Source organism: Charadrius vociferus, unplaced genomic scaffold (assembly GCF_000708025.1).
Source record: "Charadrius vociferus isolate BGI_N301 unplaced genomic scaffold, ASM70802v2 scaffold78, whole genome shotgun sequence".
NCBI classification, from domain to species: Eukaryota; Metazoa; Chordata; class Aves; order Charadriiformes; family Charadriidae; genus Charadrius; species Charadrius vociferus.
In genome coordinates this window covers 1942117-1952940 of record NW_009649927.1, presented here as the reverse complement: position 1 = coordinate 1952940, position 10824 = coordinate 1942117, and the positions used below count along the sequence as shown (strand labels likewise).

Genomic DNA, 10824 nt, shown 5'->3' with positions numbered 1-10824 from the left:
AAGCCCAGCTGCAGTAAGTGGAAGTGCTGATGCTTGTGACCTTTTACTAAGAAGCATCTTTCATAACAGGGAGTGATAGGCAGCCTAAATATAGTGGTTGCTACCAGCTTCCCCTGTAATTCGCAACCCTTCTGTTGTTCACTTGTTTTACTTGCTTTCTTTTTATTTCCCTTATTCGTAGGTTTGCTATCCTGTCATTATTTTAAGGTTTTTTTCTTTTTCCTCTGATGAGATAAGTGAAGACTACCTAGATTGCAGCGCCAGGAAATTGGATGAGCTTCTAATTCTAACAGAAGTGTTGCATTTCACATGTTGTTTCTGGATGTCTTCAAATTAAAGCATAAGTCAGTTTCTAAACCAAGAGCTACAAATAGTTACTGATTTGATAACTTAGCAGTAGTACTGAGTGCTGAACTTAAATGCCCCTCTCATAAATCTAAGATGAGATTTTCATTTATTCACTAAGACGTTAAGGTGACCTCTGAAGTACAATTCAAAGATCGCACAGCTCGCAAGCTATCTTGTTTATTTGTTTACTGAGAATGACATTTTAATCACAAGAAAAACAGGCTGGAAGGACAGCGATATTTTCCAATCCTTAGAAACAAAATTACTCCTACCCGAGTTATAGATCTTTATGTAAAGGCAGACGTGTCCTTTCATTATCATTCAGTGACACTAGAAAAAGGCCTTGTCTGAAATCCATAAAGTCTTGTCGAAATTTGGCTTCCGATACAGAAAATGAGAGAATGGGACATGTCACTTTAGAACATAATAAATGTATTAACTTCGTGTCTCTAAAGACATTACAGAAAAGCATGAGTCATTTCAGTAATGCAAGAGAGAGTGAATCTGAAGGAATCTTAATGCTTGCAAATAAGAAATGGAACCAGAATTTTGATTCCCAAAAATAAAAAAGTCATAACGTAAGAGAGTTATATTGCTTAAACAGAATCGGACTCGGTATGAAAATGTATTGCTTTCATTTCTCCAATCTTAAAACTACATTATTTGAAAATGTATTTAAAATTAGGCATGATGAATTTAAATGTGATTACTTTGACAAACCTAGAGTGTGAAGAAATGATTTCCCAAAGCAGAGTAGACAAAATACTTTTGTATTAGGGAGTGCTGATTAGCCTTATTACAATGCAGACGGTGAATAATTGAGAACAGAGTTGTTTACTTTGGTTAAAATAGTATTGGCTTGCTAATTTTGTATAAAATAATTATTTTCACAGAAAGAAATCTTGAAATCAGATCTCATTGTCTGCACAGCGGCTGCTGTTCTGTCGTTTGCTGTCAGTGCCAGTACTGTGTTTCTATCATTAAGGGTGGGTATCTGTCTGTCTGTCTGTCTGTGTCCCCCCCTCGCCCCCTGCCCCAGGTATTAATTACTTTTATGCAAAACCACAGGGTGCTTTAACTGGAAAGAATAGAGATTGTGGGAAGAGAACTTAGTGAAAATGTATTTACTAGTCATGATAACATTTTTTTATGTGCAAGGCAGTTAGTTTATGGATGTTTGTATTAATTTTAGTGTTACTTATTTGATGTCTCTTTCCTTAAACATCTGCATATCCACAGCTCTTTTATGATGTGGATGCTGGGGGACAGAATGAGTGACCCTGATCACTTGCCTTTTTTCCTCCAGTTAGGGAGTTAAATGGGTTAATTGTGTGTGCAGAATACTTATTTCAAATTCTATATCTGCCTGTGGAGTCAGAGAGTTTGAACATAGGAATAAAAATTAATTGCACAAAAATACAATTATAGGAACTGTTAAAACTGTTAAAAAATTTTATATAAAAATGTTGTGTGCAAATTATAACCATGTTTTGTTTTTTCTCTTTTGGCCCAGCCGTTTCTCAGCATTGTCCTGTTTGCTTTAGCGTGGACTGTGGGATTTGTGACACATTATGTACTTCCTCAGCTTCGCAAGCATCACCCCTGGCTGTGGATCTCCCACCCCATACTTAAAAGCAAAGAGCACCAGCAACGGGAAGTGAGAGGTTTGTAATAAAATCTTCTATGAACAATGGATGCAATGACTTGCAGCTTGTCTTCATTTTTAAAAAAACAATCCAGAAGGAACAGAGCAGGCAGAATAAATTATGCTTTCCATTTCCCTCTTTTGAATAGCATGCATAGCCCATCAATTCCATTTTTTCCCACCCTAATCAGCAGCAAATGTGTGAACCTGTAGAAGTAGTCTTCTGAGACCACTGCACAGAAGGGCTGAGACTGGGCAGGCGCCGCTGGAGATTGTCTAGTCCAATGTCCCTGCTCAGAGCAGTGTCAGCTACAGCAAGTTGCTCAGGGTTGTGTCCAGTTTTGAATATCTTCAAGCATGGAGACTCCACAACCTTTCTGGACAACCTGTTCTGGCATTCGATCATCCTTACAGTAAGAAAGGTTGTTTTGGTTTTTTGTTGGTTTTTTTCTTATGCTGAAATGGAATTTCAGTTTGTGCCCATTTCCTTTTGTCCTGTCACTGCGCACTACTGAGAACAGTCTGGCTCTGTCAACTTTATTCTCCCCATTGGGTATTTATACCCCCCCAAATGCCCCCGATCTGGTATTAATAAGATGCCCCCTGAGCCTTTTCTTCTCAAGGCTAAGCAGTCCCAGCTCTCTCAGCCTCTCCTCCTATGTCAAATATTCCTGTTCCTTGATCGTCTTGCTAGACTTAAGTGACCTTTCACAAACCATCGTCTGATCTGCCTTTTGCTTTTACATTACAGTACTGTTACTTGCTGTGTTACTTGATATGTTATAGTTCATGCTTAATACATTGGTATTTTGTATAATTTAAAAACTTAAATGATAGATGAAATCGAGGCAGAATTTTTTCTACTTTCTGACAGATAACTATATGTCATTTGAACAGCATGAGTAGTGCAACTTAGAGTTCTAATTTCCATCATAACACTTTTAGAGAAACATTAAAATTGAAAAGAACTGTAAAATTTTCTTGAAGATTTGTTCTTTCTAATGTCTGCTAGCTTCAGCAGGTAGTGCCTTGCTACGTGCGAGTATCGGTAAATATTTTAGTATGTCGAGGTCTGATTTTCTGTTCTGATACGCTTATTTCTGCAAGCAGACAGTGTACTTTGAGAAGCACAGCTTTCCCCCCCTCCCAGCTCTCATCTTGCCTTTGCTACCAACCAAAAGCTTGCTTGTCATTTCTTGATGGATCCTGTGCCTTAATCATTCTCAATATATGTTCCTGAGGTGTTTGAAGACAGCGTTGTCAGAACACAGTCTGCTGAGGAACTTTATTCTGTTCTTCAACTAGACAACAAAAGAGTTCAGATCGCTTTCTGCAAAACCATGCATTAAGGATTTAAATCTTTTTTTAAAATAAATCATGTCTTTCAAAACGATTACTTTCCAAACAAGGCTTGGGTATGAAAAAGGTACCCAAGAGACTTGACTGAAGGTTGCCTTTTAACTTTTACTGCAATACGCCAAGGAAAGTGTAGTAGAAATATAAATCTGATTAAGGATCATGCCCAACTGCAAATGCTGTTCAGGGCTTCCTCTCCCTGATAATCGTGATTCTGATGAATACCCAAGTTTTGTTGTTTGTGACATCACTTAGTCATAAAAGATTACTGTAGGACTTCTTTTGCTTGTCCTGATTAAGTCTGTCTTCATTTGTCAGAAAACATTGTTTTCCTAATGCAATGACTCAGCTTTTGAAAAGGTTGAGGGTAGAGATCTGCCAGACTGATCTCCGCAGATGGGTTTCCTTCTGCTTGGAAATCGGCTGCATTTCCCATGCTACCTGCAACAGGCTTTTTTCCTTCTTCTTCAGTCCTCATTTTGCATGTGGTCCATTTCCACACTTTGGGCTTAAGTGTTATTGCAGTGTATCTGGTGGTGTGTGTTAGATAACAAGAATAATGTATATATATGTTTTTTTCAGTCCCTTAGGCTGCTGCAGAGGCTTTTTATCATGTTCTGAGATGAGACAGGTTGTGTAATCCATTGATAGATATGTCTGACAGGCTGTCTTCTTTCTTTTACCCTGTAAGAAAAATGTAGGAGGTGAACTTAAAGGTTCCCTATTTGTATAGAAAGAGAAGCTTGGATAAGGGCAGTATCCTGTAGTTGTCAGCCGTGGACAATGAAAGGACAAGTACACAAAGCAAGATGTCTGTGAGGAGCTTTTACTGCTTAGAATTTCATTTTCAGCTTCCTAATTTTTGATAAGTCTATCACTATGGGGAGACGAATGATTGCTTGCAATTAGATGAGCAGCTGGTAATGACAATTCCACAAGTTTATTCCTGGCTTTGTTTCATAGACTCTGGATGAGCTGTTCAAACTTTCAGACCTTCCGCAGAATAGCAATTATCGGACCAGTTCTCATGATGCTCGCATGAGATAACTCATTTATTACTTGTCATTGTTTTGCCTGACTGCAGGAAGAAAGGCTGAGGTCAGGATGTGTGACCTTTATGGTATAATAAATGTGTAGAAAGTAGTGCAGGACTGAGTGAGAAAGAAACCCTGAAACACTAGAGACTATTTTTTTTTCTCCTTCCTCCCCACCATTGCTTTTATACCCTACAGATTCCTGTAAACCATTTTCAAATCACCCACAGCTTTCCCTGAGCTCCCTCTGAATGTGACCTCTTTTTTTCTGCCTGCATTGTCTGCACATACCTCTCTCTGCTCCTGCAGCTACCTTCTTTTTGGTCTACTTGATATGCACATCTCTCTATTCAAGCTTAAGTTCTTACACAGAGCTCCGATTTGGGCAGCTGGATGAAGTTCTTGAGTGGAGCTCTGTCCTGGTTTCAGCTGGGATAGAGTTAATTTTCTTTCTAGTGGTTGCTGTGTTTCAGATTGGTATGAAAGGAATGTCAATAATGCGTATTGGTTTAGTTGTTGCTACATGATGTTTATACTATTCAAGAACTCTTTTCAGCTTCCCATAGAAGCTGAGAAAGAGCATAGACAGAAAAATGGAATCACCAGTGGAATACTCCATACCACAGATGTTATGCTTGGTATATAAATGGGGATTGGCCGGGGGGGTGGGAATCCACAAATCACTGCTTGGGAATGGGCTGGGCAACTGATCATTGGGTGATGAGAGCAACTTGTGTTGTATTACTTTATCTTATATATTCTTTTACCATTATTGTTGTTGTTGTTATTATTTTCCTTTTTGTTATTGTTCTGTTGAGCTGTCTTTATCTCAACCCACGAGGTGTGGAGTTTTTTCCCTTTCCCCTTCTTTTCTCCCTCTTCTCCCTGCCCTTCTGGGGAAAGAGGGAGAACTGCACAAGCAGCTGCGTGGTTCTAGCTCCTGGCTGGAGTTAAACCACGACAAACTCTGAGAGCAATTTTTAGTTCAGGAGGAGGAGAGAGGAACGGAGAATAACATCTAGGTTCCAAAACGGACATTTCGCTGTGCATATGAACTTTTAGGAGGTGGCCTTTAGGTAATAAGAGGAGGAAATATTTTTACGTTATAACAAGAAACAGAAGTTGATTATATTTTCTGAAGACAGATTTTTTTGCAAGAGCATTCATTGCCTGAGCTTAAGATAGTGGCAAAGCATGACTTAAAGCTAATTTGGAATGATTGCTTTTAGATCTTTGTCTTTAGAACTGTGCCTGTAGAACATACAGATCTGTTGATTCAGCATGTCGTCTTTGCCTGTCATTGAAAAGGTGTGTGTGGGAGGGTGGGATGTGTATACATAATTATTTTCCTTTCTGCAGGGAAGAGTATTGGGGATTCGATAAGTGGCATTGTTATTTTTGAGTCAATACCAAGTTCTGCCTTTCTACGTTCACTGTTTTTCCAATAACCGTGTCTAGCTGAGCTCAGCTGAGAATAAAGACATCATTTTTGTCCATACACAAGTGTTTCGACACACGATTCACCTAAGTTCTTAGAGCAGTTGAATCGCACAGAGCATTCAGTTCTTGTTTAATACTCATATTAAGCACTGTGATGTTTGTTAGAAAAGTCTACTGAAAAAAAATATGTTCTTTACTGGTGAATGATGTGATCCTGGCAGGTACTTTTTTACAATGGCTGTTGAAGTGTTTTGAGAAACATCTACAACAGTTTCTAGCTCCTATTAATTCTTCAGACTTCAGATCTCAGAGGATATTTCATTTATCAATAAGGTCAATGATACTTTGCAGTCTAATGAACAGTGTTTTGCCACTATAAGATGGGGAGGAGAGGCACAGAGTTCAGATGAGATTCCCTAGGTCATCCACCAGGTCAGTGCCAGAACTGGAGAGGGCCTCTCTGGAGTCATTACATCACTAAAAGTGCTATTTAATATAGTGAGGGTTAGTAAAAACTACTGTCTAGCATGTACCATCTCTTATGGTTTCTGAGTGTTTCTCATGAGTGCGGTTATAAGCAGCAAAACAGATACTCTCTAAATTCAGAGAACAAAATTATTTCTGTATTGCAAAAGAATTATGAATTCCATTGTTTCATAAATTAATTGGTTGATTATATTTATTAGTGTGAGCTAACTCATTTCTTCTATGATATTGCAGTGTAAAAAAATGCTGATAATTTGATGAAATGATCCGTTATCTGAATTTCTATTTCAGATGCTGCTCATTTGATGTGGTTTGAAAGGCTCTATGTGTGGCTGCAGTGCTTTGAGAAATACATTTTGTATCCAGCTATAATACTGAATGCCCTCACGATTGATGCTTTCTCAATTAGTAAATACAAGAAGCTTGGTACACAGTAAGTAGATTATAACTCAAAGCATGTGAGTAGTAGAATATTTGGTTTAAGACTGAAGATTGAGAAATGAAATTTGTTTCTTAAATAAGTCTGTTTGCTTGTCACAGTTTGCTTTCGTGCATTGTTAGTTCAGTATACAGTAATCATTGTCTTTGCTGAAAGAAAACAGCAAAACTACCTTAGCACATGATAAGACATGACTGCAGTGAGAGGGAGAGAAATTAAAAGATTAAAGAGCTATATATAGATATATATGGAATGTCTAAATGTCAATTAAAAGCAAGACACGCTATACCAGCTGCAGGTGTTTGATGGGCATAAACACAGTGGGGTAACTAGAATTAATCAGATGAAAATGAGAAATCTAGGCTGGATATCAGGAAATATTTCCTAACTGAGGATTTTTAGACTACAGCGTAGTCTCCCAAAGGAGTTATCAGAAGCTTCACCACACAAGTCTTTTAATAAAATATTCAACAGTATAGAATGGTGGGTAGTCCTGCATTAAGCATGGTTTGAGAAAGGCAGGGACACAAGTTTTTCTAAAGTCTCATGTCTCTGATATTAAGCAGTACTGGTGATACTGATCCATGGTCTCACAGTATGATCCTTGCAGACAGCCTTTTATGGTAAATATTTTGGTCAGTGACTTGCCTACTGCAGATATTCAGCAGGCTTAGTGACTGCAGTATCCCCAGTGAGCAGAGTTTCTGCAGTCTTTTTATCAGAATGACAGTGATGCAGATGATGAAAACAAAGAAACAGCCTGTGTTCAGGATGGAAGGTTCCAGTAGCAGGAAAAACTGCTGGAGGGGGGAGGGAGTTCCTCAGTATTAATAATAATTTAGATTCTTAAGTTTAAATATTAGAGAAAAGAACTTTGTAAAAATTGCATATTTTAATTATTCTCTCTTGAAGAGCAACACAGCTTTAAGGACTAAACAACTGTAAGGAAAAGGTGGTCCCTGCTTTTAGGGGCTGAAACTAGGGCTTTAGTCAAATTTTCTGCGTAGTCCTCCCAGGCAACTAGTTTTTCAGAGAGATTTTCACCAGTCACTCGGAGATAGCCTGTGTTCCCCATTGACCTTTTTTCCCCCAAGCACTTGGGAGATGCTAAGGCCAAGGTGCTTCAGGAGTTTAGGTGTATTGTCCAGGGTGATGCTGAGTTCACACTCATCCCTCTGTTTGGTTCTGCAAGGCTGAGAGAACTAAAAAGTAATCAAAATGTCATTTGTCACTAGTTACCAGATGTGACTGAATACATGCATGGAGCACATATGTAGGGTTAGGAAGGTGCTATTTTTACATAGTCGTTCCTCCAAGCTAGATTGCACTTTAAAGTATCACCTCTCTCAAGTGTTCAGAAGTAGTGAGTCAGTCCCCAGAAATCTTGAGATTAAAGAAGGTAATTACATTTGTCTGCCTCTGATTGTTTGGCCTGTAGGGGAATACCATGGCAATCCTTTCCTTCCCCATCCCCTTTGTGTCTGTGTGATCACCTGGGATTTAAAACCTGTGTTTTCTCCTTTTTCTTGTAACTGAGGTCTATCCACAACAGTCCCAGTATCCCTTCTTCTCTGGCACTCCTCTTTAATACGCTTCTCCTACAGCTACTGTGTAAATGCCACACACAAAATATTTGTTCTCAGATCCTACTTCTTTCTCCTCAACTCTAAGCCCGTGAGGGATCCTTGATTCTCCTTGCTCTTTCCATACGCAGTGTTACAGAGGGTTGCACTTTCTCTGGTTTAATACATAAATACCCGTTTTCTGTTGTGGGAACATTCCTTAGTTATTTGCTGCCCGAGGATCAGACCACATCGTACCTTAGAGAAGATAAGGCAGCACTCTCCTGCTCTGTGTCTGAAAGTGTCTGAGGTGGTACATTTTACGTGATTTAATTTTGGAGTTTTTCTCAATTTGAATGTATCTTTCAAAGAAGCTTCGTCTTGCTTTGTGATTTAAAGGACTGAAGCAGTTTGCTTCTTGTGGAGGCAGAACAGCTCCTTCACAGTCAGGAGTTTGCTTAAGCTTTCCAGACCCTGATGTGCTGGTTATTAATGGGACCCATGCTGACAAGCTGAAAAGCCTGCCCGTGTTACCTGCCACAGAGGCTTCAGAAATAAGCCCCCCTTCTCTCTTTCTCTTGCTTTCCCTCTGCTGGGAGTTAAGGCCCCAGGAAAAGCATCTTGTGTGGCAGTATCTTTAAAGAAGAGGGATAACGAGCAAATTATTTTCTGTCACCCCTGAGAGCATTATGTTATAAAATGTCATTTTTTTGTGAAATTTTCTGCATATTAACAGATCCAGCGAGGAAAAAGTCTTTCTTTTGCTCTATGATCTGTAAGTTTTCCATCTGAAAATTCTTCCATGTTGCAAGAATTTTCTTCTTTCTGAAGAATGAAAGATCCAACTGGTTCATACAGGACACACTGGGATGGCTTCTAGCAGCTTCAGAATTTATTTAGCTTAGTCGCAAGGTTTTCCATTCAGAAATCTGGGGCAAATTGAAAAGAACAGCTTAGACAAGGTGAGAAATAAGGTCAGTTTGGCATTTCATTCCAACGGTGATGTCCTGATAATCCTTTAGAATGACCTGCACTTGAATAAAGTTGCATCTGCAGTAGGGAAGATACACAATAATGAATAAATGCCACCTAAAATAAAATCAACCTGGATATGTACAGACTTATAAGCCTTGCTTAGAATGATGAAAACCTGTTTAGAGCTTTCTGGCCTGTCAACTGTCAGTCATGGCAGCAGGGATTCTCCTGGGTTTCAGCAGAACCTTCCGTGCATTTTGCAAATACCTGGCCTACTTTGAGTCACTCATTATGCATTGAAGCCTCCATCTGTTTTCACCACCATCAAAAAAACAATGCATCTCTCAAAAAGTGAATGTGCTTATTTTACTTAAGTCACCTGGTTCTCAATTAGCAAGGAGTTGCTTGTATGTGTCTATTAGGTTTGGGTTGTCTTTTCAGAAATAAGTCCAGTGTGGTTCTTGGGCATTAACGTGCAAAACTGCAATCGAAATATACCTGTTTAACTGCGAGAAAACCCTGAGGGTACCTAATATCACTAAATATACCTGAATTTGGCTTGATGGTTCGTTAGGAGGCTTGAGATATACTTCTGAGCATGACCAAAGCTTTCTGAATAAATTGCTTGTCTCTTATCTTATCCTGACTAGAACCCAGAAACCCAAAGGTTTTGAGCTGAGAACTGTTTTTGCAGCATCTCCAGTATGTGACCAGGAATGAGTTCACAAAATACTGCTTTGATTTCCTTCCTTTTAAAAACCTTGATGGAGAAGGTGGTGTTGCCCATTTCATTTAACAAGACTCCAACTGTTGCGCACTTACCAGGAAAGTAGAGGCTACAGGAGGTGTGCTCTTGAGTCCTCCTGCTTTGGTGATTAGGAAATTCTTACAGGAGTGGGGAATTGTGTTCCAATTCCTGTTCCTGACCCTGTTTCTGTGTTTTTTAGCGGTTGTTGGATAAAATGCAGACCCATGCAAGCAGTCATGGTCTGGAGCCCAGTACTGTGTCGCATCTCAGGGAAATGCCTGTCTACCCAGGTGATCTAAAAATTAATGTGTTTGAGACTTTTCTAGGATCTAACTGCCAGAATAGGCAGAATAGAATATCAAGAGGTCAAAATAGCTGTCCAAGCAAGACCATCTTCCTAATTCTGTAAAGTATCTTAAAAACCAAACTTAAAATTGTGGACAACCTCAGGTCTTTAAGTTCATATATATATACAGAGACTAAGTGTTATTTTTAAATTCGAGGGGTGCCAACACGTTACCTCCATCTTTCCTTCTCATGTAATTGTATTTTCTTTTCTCACACAGAAAACTGGGTAGTTTTCTGGAGAGTTAAGAGGAACGTTATCTTATTGGAGATATAGCAGCAAGCACTTGAATTTTTAAAGATTGGACTTCTTGATTTTCTGTGTGGTCACTTACTGTTTAGAATTCTCAGCTTAATTTCACTCTGTAATACAATAAAGGAGGGTAAAATGCAAACTGCATGCATTTTACGACACACAGATGCAACACACAATTTCTTGTCATCTG

At 39.0% G+C, this 10824-nt stretch overlaps 1 protein-coding gene across 1 annotated transcript in view; it reads left to right on the top strand.

Moving 5' to 3' along the window:
- PCNXL2 (pecanex-like 2 (Drosophila)) overlaps window positions 1-10824 on the top strand; it is a 155112-nt gene that overhangs the window by 72360 nt on the left and 71928 nt on the right. Inside the window, exons 18-20 of the mRNA XM_009891164.1 lie at window positions 1242-1334; window positions 1862-2012; window positions 6601-6742. Of these exons, the coding sequence (XP_009889466.1) occupies window positions 1242-1334; window positions 1862-2012; window positions 6601-6742 (386 nt within the window). The remainder of the gene's footprint in view (window positions 1-1241; window positions 1335-1861; window positions 2013-6600; window positions 6743-10824) is intronic.